This window comes from Danio rerio, chromosome 16 (assembly GCF_052040795.2).
Source record: "Danio rerio strain M-AB ecotype USA chromosome 16, GRCz13ab, whole genome shotgun sequence".
Lineage (NCBI taxonomy): Eukaryota > Metazoa > Chordata > Actinopteri > Cypriniformes > Danionidae > Danio > Danio rerio.
This window is the reverse complement of record NC_141036.1, coordinates 6,340,673-6,359,579: the sequence shown is the minus strand read 5'-3', so window position 1 is coordinate 6,359,579 and position 18,907 is coordinate 6,340,673. Positions and strand designations below refer to the sequence as shown.

The window sequence follows — 18,907 nt, the reverse complement described above, 5'->3', positions numbered from 1 at the left end:
ACTCCTTTATTTTTGTTGATAAGGAAACAATGTTGTACGCACTCCACTGAAGACATCTATTAGCCTACATATTTAATTTTGCTTGTTAAGTGCAAAGATTTGTTTCAAAATTATTTCTAAAATCAGTTTTAATTTCCAACAAACGAATGAATGAACAATAATAATGAAGTGTGGTTAAACAACTGAATTATATCCAAACACACATCCTATTCTTATGCCCTGTATGGTGACGCATATGTCTCCTAAACCCAACAGGTGGACTATGGAGTCAAATTAGACGCAATATATACTTGCAAAATAAAATAAAGTTTTGCAAACAAAAAAATAGAGCAAAAAATCAATAATTAAATGCAAATTTCCAAAACTTGCAATTTAAAAATAAATTTTTGAAAAATTAAAATTATTTTTGCTATCAAAAATAAAGAACAGCAAAGGTAAAATTAAGATTTGAGAAATAAAAATGAAAATTGCAAACAAAGAAAGAACTGCAAAGAAAAAAAAAGAAAAAAAAGCTATATACAGTTGAAGTCAGAATTATTAGTCCCCTGAATTATTAGCCCCCTGTTTATTTTTTCCCCAATTTCTGTTTAATGGAGAGAATATTTTTTAACACATTTCTTAACATAATAGTTTTAATAACTCATTTCTAATAACTGATTTATTTTATCTTTGCCATGATGACAGTAAATAATATTTGACTAGACATTTTTCAACACATTTCTATACACTTCTATTTCAATATACATCTATACCAGGCAGGAAAGGGTAATAAGGCAAGTTATTGTATAACGATGGTTTGTTCTGTAGACTATCAAATACAAATATAGTTTAAAGGGACTAATAATTTTTACCTTCAATTTTTTATTTACTTTTTTATTCTAGCCAAAATAAAACAAAAAAATATATCATAAATATTATCAAACACACTGTGAAAATGTCCTTGCTCTGTTAAGCATAATTTAGGAAATATTTCACAAAAGGACAAAAATTCAAAGGGGGGCTAATAATTCTTACTTCAACTAAATATTTGCAAAACATTATTTCTAGCATTGCCTTTACAAAACCTGTCCAGTCAATTGCAATTCCCCAACCTACTGGGCTGAAAGACCACCTCGGTGATGCTGTATCTCCAGGTGATGACGTCATTTAAAATGGAGGCAGGTCTGGGCCTACTGTAAACACCCAAATTCCCTTAACTCTGTCCCCTTGTCAAATTAGGGCCACAAATTGAAACACGCAGAAACGTGAAGTGCAAAGTGAAAACATCATCGCAAACTCACGGTTGACTAAAAAGCGAATCAAAATGAGCATTGCGATTGCAAAAGGATTACGGAGAGATTTCAGCTGCTGTCTGGGCCTTCACTGTCTTTCTACACTTCCCTTTCTTCATGTGTTCAAAACTGTTTCCCTGTGTCATTTCATTTTGTTACGCATGACTTCATTTGTAAACTGATTATTAGTTTTATTTTCTTTGCAAATATGAATTTCGTTGGTTGTTATCAACATCCAAAAAAAAATGTAAAGTTTACAGCACCTTTAGAAACATGGTGACAAGTTCAATACACTAAATTTTCCCACTGTATGTATTACAGTACTGAAGGCCACTTCACAAACTAGATCAAAATGTTTGAGTTGTGAGCCTGCAAGTTTATGTTAGAACAAGACAGCCAAGAATCATCAAGTTGTGTCTACCACTGACCTTATTTTACTCTTAAATTATTTGAAAACCCGATATAAAAACCCACAGGAAAAAGTAAGAAGCGACCTCTGGCAATTTATTTTCATCAGGGGTTGCTCTTGTGTTAATTTGAGGGTGTTTAGAAGCCTCCAGCACCACCGCAGAACCAGGCCTGGCACTATTTAATCTCAGACATGCACTGCTAATTAATATCATCAGCCTTTGGTTCAACAAAAGTGATCCCACAGCTAATAATTTATTGCTAATGTTACACAACATTCCCATTCCACATGTCAAGACAGCTATTTCTATAAAAAATAAATAAATAAAAACAACAACAACAACAACACGCTTAGCAGGAAAACATTAATAAAAATAATGATTAAAAAATAATCAATGGTGATGATATGAAAAGTGCTGCTCTGTCAGTTTTAATGGAATTGGTTACATGTTTTTGATTTTAACCATTTTTTCTTAAACACTAGAACTACTAGAATGCCAATAGTGGTCATTCTGACCGTTCATACATTACTAAAGATTTCTGTAAATTACACAGTATTTAACTGTTCTTTGAAATATCAGAAAAAACTCACACAGGCCCCGTTTACACTAGTGCGTTTCAGTTTGAAAGCGCATAAGTTTTGCTACGGTTACACCATTCGTCCACACTACAGCGGAGTTTTCGAATGCCGAAAGTGGAGCGTTTTAAAAATGCTGGAGAGGCCGTTTTCATTCTGAAACGCTGCTGCTCCGTCTCAGTGTGGATGAGGGAAAACGGAGACATCTGAAAACGGAGGCGGGGCTGCTGAGATTCGCTACCTGATTGGGGCTTTTGTGTCATTGCGTATCCTTCCCTTATTCGTCAAGCCCCTATCACATGACTATAACACATGGCTTTAACGCTACCGAAAGACAGCAGACCAGCCTTCACTGTAAACAACAACATGGACACAGAAATGGGAGCGTTGTTTGCACTATTGTCTGTTTTAGGCAGCATTGTGGCGTTATTCAAGTTACGTTTAGCAACAACTCGACCTCGTCGTCTGTCCACAAAAATACCTCTCTTGCTTTCTTTTCCATCGTGTTTATTGTTCAACCGTTTGTTGACTAACAAAAACCAAATGCCGAGCGAGACTCATGCTTTCTGTTTATACTAGAACGCGCATGTCCAGAGTACGCGAACGGTCACGTGATATACGTTTTTGGTGGCGTAGTGTGGACTGAGATATGTTCAGAAACGCTAGGTGAAACGCTAGTGTGGACGCGGATCGTTTTTAATCTAAAACGCCTATTTAAAACTAAAACGCACTAGTGTAAACGGAGCCTCAGGCAAAGTAGATCTGAGTGTCATCAGCACAACAAAAGTTTTGGTTCTTTCTCTTTATCTGGCTCAGTGGGAGCATATAAACGTTGAACAGGAGAGGTGCCAGAATGGAACCTTGTGGGACTCCACATGTCATGGGTGTCTACCTCGACCTAGTCAAGTAACATGGCAAACTACAGTTGCAAAAAAGCTTCATTTTCCCAAACACAGAACCCTTTTTCATTTTCCACAGCTTTTCTGTCTATTACTTCTCCAACTGTTACTTTTCACTTCGACAAATCTCACCAATTATAAAACTCATCTCTCTTTCTCACTTTTGCCTCATATCTACCGTTATTTTCCTCACATTTTGTCATTCATTCTCCATCTCTCTCCACTTCTTGTTTCTGCATCCATGTGCTTTTATGCTCTCTTCTTGCACCTAAAAGAACCAATTACAGAGCCCTTCCAGGGCCGAGGTTTGCTGGCATTAGCAAGATAGCGCTAATTGTAGAGGTTATATTTAGTGCTGGGTCAGAGCTCTGAGAGGACGAGAGCTGATAACGACGGCGAGGCATGAGATGGCTCATAGATGACCCGCCGCTGTAAAAAAAACACAGGTGTGGAGGGCAGGGTTTGTTGTGTCTGATCTCAGCCTGCAGCAGTCTGCTCCGCTTAGACAGAAGAAGAGGTCCGTGAGGGGTTGTTGTGATATGGGGAAGCGTGCTGTGCGCAGAGCTGCCAGAAAACAAGCCATTACAGGCCTCTACTTATCTGGAAGGCTCAATGTGTGTGTGTGTGTGTGTGCTAGGGGTTAGACTAACTGCAACTGCTAGACAGGATGTGACCTGTAAAAACAAGTGTCATACACAGTAGAAGAGACCCTGGACTTTAAAAACAGGTTTAAAGGGACTATTTTATGAAACTAGGATTCATACATCATATGAAAGCTGAATCAATACGTTTTCCATGTATGTATGGCTTGTGAAGTTTATGACTACTTGAACATCTGGAATCCGGTTGAAAAAAATCTAAATATTCAAAAAGAATTTCCTTTAAGTACAGTTAAAGTGGGAATTGTTAGCCCTCCTGAATTACAGTATTAGCCCTCCTGTTTATATTTTTTTCCCCCAATTTCTGTTTTGACAGAAGATTTTTTTTACACATTTCTAAACATAATAGTTTTAGTAGCTGATTTCTAATAACAAAATAAATAAAAATAAAAATAATAAAATTCTTTATTTTCTTTGCCATGATGATAAGGCATAACATTTTACTAGTATACAGCCTAAAGTGACATTTAAAGGCTTAACTAGGTTTATTAGGTTGATCAGGCAAGTTGAAATCATTGCGTAATAATGGTTTGTTCTGTAGACAATAAAAATAATAATAAAAATAATATTGACCTGAAAATGTTTTTTTTTTTCCATTAAAACAGTTTTTATTCTAAGTAAAACAAATAAGACTTTCTCCAGAAAAAAAAATATTCAAAAAAATTCTTTGCTCTGTTAAAGATAATTTGGGAAATATTTAAGAAAGAAAATTCTAATTCAAAAACAATTGGAATATTACAATTATAATTGATAACAGCATTTTTATTTTTCAGGGTGAACCAACTCTTTATTTCAAGCTCAATTAGCCATGAAAGAGAACGCTATATAATTATACCTCAGTACTTGCACAGTTTTTTCTGTTCACATCGAGATCTAATATCAGATGTTCTACTTGGTAAATGCACAATTACCTGCTTCAGCAACCGTTCCCTTTCAATTGCGAGTGCTAAGACACGTTACTCTAAAACTACATGCGCACGTAAGTGTGAACCAATGCTCTTTTTCTCCACATTGCTGCAGTGTTGAATGTGTAGTGTGTGTGTGAATCTGACTCATCTCCTTTTGATAAAAAAAGACACACACAGACATACACACACAGAGACTTGTTCCTATATCCTGATGGAGACACTCAGAGACGTAATGATGTTTCTACTATACAAACCATATATTCTATCTCCTCATCCCAACCCTACCCAAGAACCCAACCCTCACAGAAAACCATCTGCATTTTTTAAATCTTCAAAATACTTCATTCTGCGCAATAATATTGTGTCTGACTCCCATGAGCTTAGTCGACTGCATCTATACAGTACATCTCTGCAATGACTCAAATATCTTATTAATAAAGTCATCTGGAATGGCAAAGAAAGCGTTCTAGCAGGACTCCCAGAGTTCATCAAGATTATTTGGATTCATCTTCAATGCCTCCTCCTTCATCTTACCCCAGAAATGCTCAATAATGTTAATTTCAGGTGACTGGGTTGGCCAATCCTGGAGCAGCTTGAACTTTTTAGCTTTCAGGAGCTTTGATGTGGAGGCTGAAGTATGAGAAGGAGCGCTATCCTGCTGATGAATTTGCCCTCTCCTGTGATTTGTATTATAATGGGCAACACAAATGTCTTGATACCTCATGGCTGTTGATGTTGTCATTAAGGGTGTCATGATCCTTCAAATCCTCGATTCGATTACATTTTCGATTCTAAAGGCACGATTCGATTCGATTTTCGATCATGAATAATTAATTAATTAATGACCAATTCATTATTTGTAGCCTACCGTTTAAACTACCTGACCTGCATGGTCTTTGTTTTACCCATAAGCAAATCATACAGTAAATGACTAAAGGCAAGATACACACATAATTACCACCTGTCAATCACTTTTTTCTGCGGGACTCGTGAATAGGCAGTGATCTGTGACGTTATAATGGCGTCGGTAAAAAAGACGCACAACCAACAGGAACCAGCCAACAGTATCTGAGGTGTTCGCTAAAATGACTAAGTACAAGTGAGTGAAAGATTGAAGCAGTATACTGACTGCCTGGACCTGCTGTCTCGAGCGCATGGCTGTGAGTGCATCTGTGTCTGTGTGGTCACGTGATGTGCATTTTCAGAGGTAGAGAGGAAGGAGGGCTGCTCAGAAATGCCACACGCCATTGTGGATGTCAAATCGTTGTCGTTCTAAAATGCCATTTAAAAACAAAGACAGTGTAAACGGGGCCTGAGTGTGTACTTTTCGCGAGCGGATTTGCAACGGGGGCGGGCGGAGGATCGCGATGCCGGTGTTGTCTATCGGACGAACCGTACATAATACGTACAAAGCAGAGCTTGCAAAACTGTGTTTTTTTGGTCGACAACACGAACGTTGTCAACATAACTCACTGGAAATCCAAAATGCTTACACACCGGCGACTTCATTGAAAGAGGAGAGGGTTTAAGTTCTGTCGACGGGTCTCCTGCGTCTGCAGTTTAACAAGCACTTCAACAAGCCTGTTTTTTTTCCCGCTTGGCAAGCCAAGCTGACGTGACATGGGGGCGTGGCAGCATCGACGATTCTATTTTTCGATTCGATAATCTAAATTGAGCATAAATTTCGATCGATTTCGATTAAAAACCGAAATCGTGACACCCCTAGTTGTCATCCACTCTGCAGATCTCTCGCATGCGCCCGTACTGAATGTAAACCCAAACCATAATTTTTCCTTCACCAAACTTGACTGAATACTGTGAGAATCTTGGGTCAGTGTGGGTTCCAATAGTCTTTCTGCAGTATGTGATGATTGGGATGCAGTTCAACAGAAAAATCTGCCTGCTGTCACTTTTTCAAATTATCAACAAGAAGTCAAGTTATTATTTGTTGCTTTTACAACTGGGATCGACGACAAGTCTTTTGTCAGGTAGTGTACATTCTACCCCCCTACTCCAACCCTCACGGGAAACAAACAGTTTTGTTTTAAATAATTTCAAAACTGTCCATTTTGTGTGATTTATTAGCCATTTTACAGTCCACTGAGCGAGAGGAGTTCAAGTTTCTTGAGGTTTTGTTCAAGAGTGAGGGAAGAGTGGAACGTGAGATAGACAGGTGGATCAGCAGAAGCAGTAATGCGGTCGATGTACTGGCCATTGTGGTACATTGAAAGCTCTTGATTTATCAGTCAATCTACATTCCTACTCTCACTTATGGTCATGAGCTTAGGATCAGGACTAGGCCCACACGGAATCTAAAAATACAGTATAAAAATATTTGCAGGGATATTTAGTCCCGACAATGTAACAAACTGTACATTCAATACGCTTATTTCACTCGGCTGCCATTTTAAAGAACCAAAGCGAGGCTACGGTGGGAAGAAACCCGTAAGTATGGTGTGGACTGAGATATGTTCAGAAACGCTAGGTGAAACGCTACTGTGGACGCGGATCATTTTTGATCTAAAACGTCTATAAACTCGTAAGTATAGGACCAGCACTGTAAACATTGCAGTAACATGCCGTGTACTACAAACCTCCAGCTGTTGCCAAGATTTCAAAATGCAGAAATGGTGTAACCATCACTTTAATATTATTCAGTAAGTTTATTTTAAACAATTAAAAGCAATTTAGCATCAAACAAGATCACAATCTCAGTAATACGCTTAAGTGTCCTCCTAGGCTTCAGCTCATGGCACCAGTTAAACACCGTGAGGACGCTTTCCTACTTCAGCCTATGTAACCCGGTGAGTGATAAAACACTGCAGTCCTCTGCAGCACACCCTCGTGTTGTCTGTAATAGTGTTGTCCTGGTACTGAAGTTTTAAACCCGGCTGTTTCCCGCTAACATGGAAGCGCTACTGAGCGCGGATGACTCGACTGATCTTCACGACTTTGCGCTTCAGTCTCCGTGTATCTGTGTTTGGTTTGCACTCAGTTTACTGCTCTTCACCCAGTGCAAACACAAATACACGGACTGGAGCGCGAAGCAGCCTTCAAGATCAGTCGAGTCATCAAGCAGATCGCTTGGCTCATCTGTGTTTGTGCTCAGTATACAGCGGTGGGTGAACTGATGACCTTCTCGGCCAATCACAATCATTTCTGTTGAACAGGTGAACACAATGGCTAATCAGCGCTGTTTTAAGAAAGCCATCAACAGTGCCTTAAATGTTAGCGCGAAATTGCCGGTTTTTCTTTTAATTCATTATCGTAACAAGTCTAAAATAGTGAAAGAATCAGTTTATTAACTAGGGTTTGATAAATGGCATCTAAAACGTGTGTTTGGGAAAGAAAACGTTAGCTAACTAGTGCCATTTCCCTTAACTTAGCTGAAAATGAGCTCTGATATCCCTTTTTACATTCACCATTCATTCAGAACGGACCTTCGGGTCACCCTGAAGGTGGAGAAATGATAAATTTGTGTCACTTTCTCTTCGCTGATAAGATATACAGCCAGTTACACAACATTCCTATGTAACTCCCAATGATACTTCCGGGTTTCTTCCCACCGCAGCCTCGATTTCGCTTTTGAAAATGGCGGCCGCGTGAAATCAGTCAATCCCCCTACTCCAACTCCAACCTTCACAGGAAAAAAGAAATGAAGCCTTTTTATATTTTCAAAATGCTCCATTTTGTGTTTTCCTCATAAGGACTAAAAAAGTCCCCAGAAGGTCCAAATTTACAATATTACAATAGTTTCTTTACACTATGTAAAGAATACAAGGTCCATACACACACATACCTCAATGTCCATCTCACCCAAGTGTGTGACGGAGCTCGGCATGTCTGTTCAAAACTGTCAACATGAGTAAGGCTATAGGAATCCATTACTCAATAATTCAGCACAGGGAGCTGAAAGCGTTAGGGTGAGAGTGCATATTCACACGGCAGGATGGAAGAAAAAAAAAAAGACAAACACACACACACACACATGCATGAGCACAAACAGAAAGATGACAGACAGCGTGTAAGAGAATGAGTGAGAGGCTGCCCAGCATCTGGATGAATATCATCTGCTTTTAGTTTTTTTTAGATGCCCGGGCCTGGACGCTGGGTGATGTGAGGGGCTGGAAGGGTGGGACACTAAGTAGATGCGGGCCACAGGGCGCCACACAAGAGCCTGTGCTGATAAAAGCAGCAGTATCTGGTGGAAACCCTTAAAAAAAAAAAAAAAGGCAGCTGAATGCCCTCCCCCTCCATCAGAGTCACACAGCCGAGTCAGACCGCCAGATGAGAGCAATAAGGGTCTGGTAATGGAATGAAAACACTCCAAACCAAAACAAGGGCAGCTCTCTGAATGCAGGCCCCTTTTCATGTGCGTGGCAGTGTCTGGGTGAAAAGACTGTGTGGGTTTGTGTTTTTGTGCTTCAGAGGCAGGCTAGAAAGTGCAGGGCCGATATATATCAAAGCGAGTGACGTTCAGATGCACTGCACCTTGCTGGTAGAACGGTCGGAGGTCTGTGCCCTTCTGTCCAATCAGATTGCAGAGGAGAGCCACGGCGTTCTGCATCGTGCCTCCGACTGAGTTGCTCTGGTGCTCCTGAAGGACAAAAAAATAAAATAAAGAATAGTGATATTAAAATGAAAAATGATTTGATTTTTGAATAAAATATGACCCTATTTCCCAAATGACGTTTAACCGAGTTCAATTTCACAGTGTTGCATTTTATAATATTTATAAAAATTCATAAAAATGTGGTTTATTTAGGCCAGAATCATTCGCAGCTCCAAATTTGCGCATATCACGCCGCAGGATGTTCACGCCTTTGCATTGACTTAACATGTAAATCACTAGTGCTTGACGTTTCTTCCGCGTCTGGTGTGAATGCAGCATAGATCCTTTGAGCGGTGCACCCCGCTCTGTGGGGAATTTGCTGGAACTTAACTTGGATGATGGAAGCATTTAGAGGTGCTTCTGACTGAGCCGAGCCCAGTTTGATAAACTGTTTTCGGTGTCGGCAGGAGGATTTCCCTCCGACACTCCAACAACAGGCGCTATGTCTATAGCACGCCCCCACAAGAACAAGCTCCTAAATGGTTAACACGGCACGAATGTCCACTGAAATTCAGATTTTCAATCTTGAGCAATTTGCAAAAACACTCAATTCGCACGGTGCAATTCATGCCTATCACGCCGCAGGATATCTATTTGTGTCTTTGCATTGACTTAACATGTAAATCACTCACGCTTGACACTCCTTTCGCGTTTGGTGTGAACGCAGCATAATGATTTTAGGCATACACATTTTTTAAAACAGTTTTCACTTAATGTCTTTTTGGCTATTTTCAAAATCTAACCACGCAAAATAAGACAAATGTTAAAATCTGAACCATATTTAAAGCAACATAGAAATCAGAATATTACACATTTTACAGTCTAGCTTTCATAAGATCAATTAGTTTAGTGCTCACTCATGTGCTGTGACTGTCAGGAATGGACTGGAAGGACACAAATGCAGGTTCAAATTAAAGATTTTAATGAACAGCAAAAACAGTAGTCAGGGCCACAAAATAACAGGCAAAAAATAACACAAAAATCCAAAAAGATCAAACAAAGTTTTTAGGGCCTCCTCCGTTACCGGGTAAGTTAAGAAAAAATAAAAATTTCCGAGGGGAAAAAACAAAGTCTCTCGACCCGTGGAGTCGACTGGAAGGGATAACACCAACCAACACGACAGGACTAGAGAGACAACCCGGACTGACACAACAATCTGACACAGGATGACACACAAGAGGGAACTAAATAGGGGAAGGAGCATAACTGAATCCAGGTGAGACCAATTAAATCATGATAATAGTAAAATAAGGTAACAAGGGGGAGGGAGGAATATTACGGTGATCACATGGTGACAGACCAAAACAAAACAGCCACGCGTGCTCATGACATGAGAACATAAACAAAGGCGACGTGATCAAACTAGGGGTGTGACAGTGACGTATTAAATAAATAAAAAAATAAATAATTCTAATTAACAAAATAATGACAGAAATATGATGTTATACTGAAAAAAACAATACACAATAAATAATAAACATATATATAATTTTACAGTACACTTGAGACACTTAATACTAGTATTTACGTTTACTGTAGATCCATTTTCCTTTTTTTTCCCGACATAAGTGCGTGCCCTGCTTGTTGAACACATCTGTAAATAAACTGTGGACAGATTTTAATAATGTTTAATAATTTTTAATTATGTTTTGTGTTTTCAGAAATATGTGGTTTCAGCTGTTTATATAACAGTTGCTTGATTTAAAGTTGCATGTAAAAGGCATTCAACTACTGTATTTGTTACACAAATGATGTCTAATTAACCCAGCACATATCTTATTTTAGTCCTATATGTGCACCACGGTTGTGTAACTATGTATATTTATTTATGGCACAATAATCACTGGCATATGTGCGCACTTAAGACAGATGTATTTACAGTATCTCATTTAAAGTCTCTACTTGCTGGAATACATTTTGATGTAATCATTCTGTACAGTCACACAGTCTGTTAGGAGCTATAAATACTATTAAGTGTGAGGTTTGAAAATGAGTCCAGTATTATAGAATGAAACCAAAGATCAAAACCTTTTGTCAGGCGCAAACATTCATCGCTGTCAGTAAAAGGTTCTTAAAGCTTTTTAGTGTGTGGATAATGTTGGCATCCAGCGTAATGTTCTTTATCTTGCAGCCACTGATCCACGAAATGAAACCCATCCTTAAGAGGATCGCACACCAGATGCACCACGCACATGGCAGTAGGAAATAACACACACTGGACGTGCACGTTCACATGTTATTCAAAATTAAATTATTCAGATGGAATTAATGCAATTATTACAGCCGCTGATTTACGGCACTGGTGTGCGTACCTGATAGAAACCTGTGTGCATAGTGCTGCGTGGCACATCGTGGCACAGCGCATACTGTGTGCGACCCCTTCTACCATGGTCTTGCTGCAGACAGTTACAACCTTTTTTGCACCCTTGTTGGAAATCACACTGCTGGCGATTGATGATTTATGTTAATTTGGCAAGCTGAACACATTCTGTACTGTACAGGAGACTTGGAGGAGATTGACAATGGTCTACAGCCAATCAGAACGCAGAACACAATGCGCTCTTAAAAAAATAACATCGAAAAATTTGCGAAACTGCGAGACTGCAAAAGGCGAACAGTGTTATAACGAGAGACCACTGTATACGGTATGTTTGAAAAGCTATACCAGATTCAGCGTGATATTTTCAGTCAGTTTTATGTCATGCTAGTTGAAATGACATGTTGTCATATTTGTTTTCGTCAACATTATTTAAAAAAAAATATACATCACATCAGTTTTCATCAAAGTCATTTTGCCATTTCACTCCATAAATAACTCTCCTTAACCAAAGTAAAATCCCTATAACACAAGCGTTTAATCCAAAACTGTAACACACCTCTAGAGGTGCAAACACTGCCTTTCTTACAGCAACACAAAAACGTGCGGATCATCAATTCGGCTTTGGCGAAGCTGTTTTTGACGAGTGTAGAGTATAAACGTAAGCTGAGAGGGCAGAGGTGTTGTCAGACAGAGAAAGCCAAGGCTCTGCCCTTCTCATCACTCCCCCAGGCTGGACACCCGAGGCTGGGTGAGGCCAACAGGGGGAGCCGGGTAAGGCTGGAGGTGTCGGGACGGTGTTGTCTGGGTCTTTCCACACTCGGGTCAAAGACACCGTCTAATCCTGCAGCGAGCTCAGGTCCAGGGGCCGATTAAAAACATGATAAACAGACAAAGAGGAGCAGAAAGAAGCCAGAAGAAGGAGGGAAAGAAACAGAAAAAAAAATCGATGGGGGTTTTAATTAGAGGTCTGAGTGAGGCTAGGGAGGGAAAGAGAGAGAGATAAAGAGAGGGAGAGAGGGGTCTGGCCGACTCCACTGGCTGACAGACAGATAGAGAGAAGGGTATGGCTGTCTCAGGGGAATCTCGCAGCCCCTCCACAGGCTGTGCAAGAATTTTCAAGGCCTGGAATCATTACTTTTTCCGCTTTATTTCCGCACGGAGCCTCGGGAGAGGTGGAGTGGTGGGGTCGTGCATTCATCAGGAACCTTCAGTCCATACATAAATATAGCACACACACACACACACACACACACACACAAACTGCAGGAAAGACAATGAGGAAGCTTTTAATATTGGGCCAGTGCTGAAAATGGCTTATTTAACAAAACCAGCGTCACAGGTCTGACCTCAACTGGATACATCGGAAAATGTTGGACTTCTTTCCACATTGAGGCAAAGCTGATAACTTAAAAAAAATGTAGCTATCGTGCTGTCATAATAAAGTGATGCATTTCTAGTCATGTGACGAGCAGTACTACACGTGGAGTGTTTGGCACCCCTCATAAGGGAGTCCAGGGCCGTAACACCTATCGTCGCTAGCTTAAAAGATTTCCAGCACCAACAGCAGTAGGCGTCGCAGTCATTTTCTGGCACAGGTTTGACGTAAACAAAAATTGGATTCCTTGGTCACAGCGAATTAAACCGTCCCTTTCCCATTTTAGCTAACAAACTGGGCTAGCGACTTTTTTGTTCTGCACCTCACTTGACTAGTAACCATAGTGACCGGTGCGCACGCTTTCGCGCTTTCTGCTATGACGTGGAGCGTGAGATGGACTCACCAATACGGTGCATTAATTTTTCATTTGCCCACATTAAAAACAGATAATTTTGTTACTTTATGAACTTAATCCTAGGAAAGGCAAAAATAAATGAATAAAATAAGAACTTTGTAACAAAATCCAAGACTTTATATACAAAATTCAAGGCTATTAAGGCCTTAATTCGAGATTATCAAATGTAAGGTTTTTTTAATGCTTTTAAGACCCTGCGGGTACTCTAAATCACTACTTAATCCTGTGATTCCTGTCCAATCAAATCACATATAGAAGTTAAATAGCCTCCTAATGAACTACGTCAAGCCATGGGCACTTTATAATTGCAGCAAACTGTTTGGAAACATTAAAAGTTTCAAAGACAATGTCCAAAACTTTTACACGCATTGATCAAGAGTCTGTATAGATGCATGTCACTGATGAGTAGGCCCACACGGAATCTGCCCGCGCAGAATTCCGCAGATTTTTAGCCCATCGTTGATTCTGTTTATTCACTTGTGTAAATGTGTGTATATTTATATTTATTCCGTTTTTAAATGAGTTTAAGTAGTATTATTGACTAATATGAAAATATTCATATGATTTATTTACATTATAGTTTGTAATGTAATATTTTTAGATATATTATATGAGAGTCTTGCTTTGTTTACCAAATAAATAGGATCTAATTGGATTTGCATTGTAAACATTAAATACAAGTTAAAAAGGTATTACTTTTTATTTCCTATATTAAGGTTTTAATTATGATACTTTCAAAATCATTCCGCATAAATCTGCAGATGTTTACCAAAATTCTGCGCAGAAATAGCAAAAAATGCCTGCAGATTTTTTCTGGCCCTACTAATGAGAAGATGACAATGTTTACTGATGACCGAAGTAGCCTAAAACACCCAGCAGGCACAAGATTCAATTCAATTCAATTCAGCTTTATTTGTATAGCGCTTTTACAATGTAGATTGTGTCAAAGCAGCTTCACATAAATGGTCATAGTAACTGGAACAGTGTGGTTCAGTTTTTAGTGTTTAAGTTCAGTTCAGTTCAGTTTAGCTCAGTTCAGTGTGATTTGAAATCATTACTGAGAGTTCAAACACTGAAGAGCAAATTCATCCATGCGTAGCTCTACCAATCCTGAACCATGCGAGCCAGTGGCGACAGCGGAGAGGGAAAAAAAACTTCACCTGATAAGAGTGAAGAAAAAAAACCTTGAGAGAACCAGACTCAGTTGGGCACGACCATTTTAATTTCTCCGCTGGCCAAAAGTCTTGTACAGAGCTTCAGTCACCGTTTTGGAGGCTGGAAGATGGCCTCAGCGAAGATTCGTCAAGAGTCTTCGTACAGAAGATGTCAACATGACCTCAGATTAATATTGTATTTAGCATTTTTAATAGATTTCTCAAATTATTATGTCTCACGGGAGCTTTTAGCACAGCAAAACCCAACCATGTTAATATTTGAAACTGCCATTTTTTTATTACTGTGATAGCCTATTCATACTGACACACTTATTATGTTCCAGAATCATCGATGTTATTATGTTATTATTATGTTACACAATCACCTTCACTAATCCACTAGTTAACATAAATAGAGATTTGCATTTACTTTTCAGTTTATTTAATATTCAATATTCCAAGTTCATTTCACAGATTAATCAACCTTGTCATACGACAAATGATTTTTCAGATCCTCCTCTTAGGATACACCATATTAAAGAAGACATATTAAGTACACTGTCTTACACTTCCATCTATCACTACCTGTGAAAACAGCCTCCTTCTTTTATTTCTGCTCTTTAGAGTGACAAGAACAGCTAAAAGCTTTCAGTGCACTTTCCTTCCTCAGAAAGTGTGTCTGTGAGCACATCTAGGCTCTCAAGAACATTAATGCTTTCTTTTTCCTCCGCGATCTATACTGACAGGTCATATTCAACAGAAAGGCTTGGCGGTATAAACAGGGAGGCGAGCAGAGTTGGAGTAATTCATTAAAGTTTCGCCTCATTGATACTATACAAACTATTAAATCCAACCTGAAAAGGTACGTTTCTGTCATTAAATGGTTCAAGGCTGGCCTCATTTTTAAAAGACTGTAGTATCAGAGGCCTTCATACACCTGTTTAAATAAACTCTGGGCTTTATAGTTCATTTAAATACAGTTCAATCCTCATATTATACCTTATATAGCTATGAAAACAACTGAAGTTCACAAGGGTGCAAACTTGTCAGTGGTGAAAACGATTTCCGTGTGTATGTGTGATGTCAAAAGACAATATTCTTATGTGATTAACCAACCCTTTTCTACATTTAGTTTACTTATCAGGCAACCTTGTGAAACAATATTGATAATTATTGCTACTACTGATAACCTGCTGAGCTTCATGCTGTCTGTGTATAACTGAACTGATGTAAAATGCAGATGCTAATACATGAGCGCTGGCCTTAGATAGAATTGCTGGTGTTTCCACCTAAAAAGGTTGCCCGGTTTACCGGTACTATGGTAGTATCACAATACTATGGCTCCAAAATACTGGCGGTGCCACTGTAGTTTGTAAACGGTAGTATCGCCATTAATGGTTTATCTACAATAGATAATGTCGCATGTGGAAAAGTCACTAAAATGCTCACATGTTTGTGCAACAATAGACTAGATTTCAATAGATTTCACGCGACCACCATTTTAAACAGCGAAATAGAATAGAAGTATCGCCCAAGTCACACAGGAATGTTGTGTACCTGCTGTATATCTTATCAGCAAAGAGAAAGTGACATAAATTTATAATTTCACCGCCTTCCTGAGTGACCCGAAGGTCCGTTCTGAATGAATAGTGAAAATAAAGAGAGATATCAGAGCTTATTTTCAGCTAAGAGAAATGGCACTAGTTAGCTAACGTTTTCTTTGGCAAACACACATTTTAGATGCCATTTATCAAACTCAAGCTAATGAAATGATTCTTTCATTATTTTAGACTTTTCACGATACATACTTTTGGTACTTAAATGTAAAAAAAAACTTACATTTAGGCGCTGTTGATGGCATGGTGTTCACGAGCTCAACAGAAATTACTGTGGTTGGCCGTGAAGGTCATCAGTTTAATCGCACTTCACCGATGTTTACCGGGTGCAAACACAGTAAAGCAATCCGCTGATGAATCGACTGATCTTTACAGCTTTAAAAACGCTCAAATGTCCGTCTGTGTTTGCAATCAGTGAAGAGTTTTATACTGATGACCTTCATAGCCAATCAAAGTCATTTTCTCGCTCAGCGGCACTTAAATGTTAGTGGGAAATGGACGTTTTTAAAACTTCAGACCCGGGACAACACTATCACAGTCTGTAATAGTGTTGTCCCGATACTGAAGTTTTCAAAACAACCATTTCCCGATAACATTGAAGCGCCGCTGAGCGAGGATGACTCGACTGATCTTCACCCAGTGCAAACACAGATACACGGAGACAGGAGTGCGAAGCAGCTGTGAAGATCAGTCGAGTCATCAAGCGGATCGCTCATTTTGTTTGTACCCGGTAAACAGCGGTGGGTGAACTGATGATCTTCTCAGTCATTTCTGTTGCGCACGTGAACATAATGGCAAATCAGCGCTGCTTTAAGAAAGCCATCAACAGTGCCTTAAATGTTAGCAGGAAATTGACGTTTTTTCTTTTAATTAAGTATCTTGATGAGTCTAATAAAGTGAAAGAATCAGTTCATTAACTTGAGTTTGATGAATAGCATCTAAAACGTGTGTTTGGGAAAGAAAACGTTAGCTAACTAGTGCCATTTCCCTTAACTTAGCTGAAAATGAGCTCTGATATCTCTTTTTATTTTAACCATTCATTCAGAACGGACCTTCGGGTCACTTGGAAGGCGGTGGAATAATACATTTGTGTCACTTTCTCTTCGCTGATAAGATACACAGCCAAGTACACAATGTTCCAATGTAACACCCAACGATATTTCCGACTTTCTTCCCAACGCAGCCTCGATTTCGCTTTTAAAAATGGCAGCCGTGTGAAATCAGGCTATAGGGGCTCTTTAATTGCATTGTTTTTTGAAACCAAGCTATGTCTATAAAATAACTGCTTTATAAAAGCAACAAGCCCCATGAAGCCGTTATTTACAGTCAATTTACAATAAATTTATAATTTCTCATATTTACACAAAAAAATTATAAAAAATTTAAGGAGTACATTACATACAAAGTCAACTTAAAAATACATAAATGAGCAAATTTCTTCTGGGTGAAGCAAATTACACAAAAAATTGGACACATTTGCCATGAACATGCAAAATTCAACCCAAATTGTGTCTGCCGCGCAAGTTCAAATAATTCAACTTAAGTGGACAATTAGCTTGAGGGTAAAGAAAAAAAAAAACATCCTGTGAGTAAACTAGAGCTAGTGAAGCTGTTCTTACATAGCTGCTTACAGGGGATTTAACTTCACTACTAATACCTAACCTAAGTACTAATACCTAAAACTAAGTATTATTTCTGTCTAGTCCAAACTACACCTCATAGCAGTTCTAAATAAACTGTAAACCACGACTTCTTGGGGCTTATTGCTTTATTAAAATCTACTAACATATAAGTAATTTCAATTTGACAATAATGCTGTTTTTACATTTTACTTTTATATTTTTAAAAACGTAGATTTGGTAATATAAAAATATATTTAAATATAAATATTTTTAACTTTTGTCCGATAATGTATTTCTCCGGTCGACACATGAGCTGTTTAACTGCAAACTGATTCCTAGCCTAATCTCAGTAGAGCTGAATGAGCTGGATAAACGTTAAACAACTCAGCCTTTGTCATCAGTATTAGTCTCTCTTTTTTTTTTACGTTGTTGAAAGTTTCGACCAATAAGGTGCTTTGGGATTTGGGGATACAGCGAGAAGATTTGCCTCAGCACATTAACACAATTCAAATGTTCAGTAAGCGGTAATCCTTTAGCTTGTTCCAGCAAACAGGCCCAAAGCTCAGTGCGGAGGGCAGATTGTGAGCTGGAAGGGCAGCGGTATTGAGGGATTGGGATTAAAGGGGGATGTGAGACTGCAGCTAACGTCTCTTATGGCTCGGTAGTTTGCTGAGATGGCCAAAGAAGTCAGACGAACCCTTCTCTCTCTGCTGGTTCATTAGCGATCTCTAGTTCATTAGAGTCCTCCGCCAGCTTCCTTTCATGTCCTCTCGGGGCTCATGAGGATGAATGACCACATCTGAATTAAACCGAGACTCAGGGGCTGCACTCTTAAAACAAGCTCAGTCTGGCTTCTGAAAATAGATTCAGAAACGGGTGATTAGCTTAATTGATAAAATAAAAAAAGTACAATCTTTGCTTCCGATGGGTCAAAATGTCATGTTTCGAATTTTCAACTGAGGTAGAGAAACTGCTCAGATTTTTAAACAGAATAGGTCGTTTGTATTTGGTATTTTTTCAATTTTAAGTTATTAATGCTTTCAAATTTTTAAATAACTAAAGTCTACATTA

The 18,907-nt window shown here is 38.8% G+C and overlaps 1 protein-coding gene across 3 annotated transcripts in view; it reads right to left on the bottom strand.

The window, feature by feature from the left end:
* The window catches only part of ulk4 (unc-51 like kinase 4), a 277,382-nt gene that overhangs the window by 82,871 nt on the left and 175,604 nt on the right, over positions 1-18,907 (bottom strand). For all 3 annotated transcript variants that reach the window (XM_087286485.1, XM_087286484.1, XM_087286486.1), the window contains one exon: positions 9,214-9,319. In XM_087286485.1, coding sequence (XP_087142611.1) covers positions 9,214-9,319 — 106 coding nt within the window. The remainder of the gene's footprint in view (positions 1-9,213; positions 9,320-18,907) is intronic.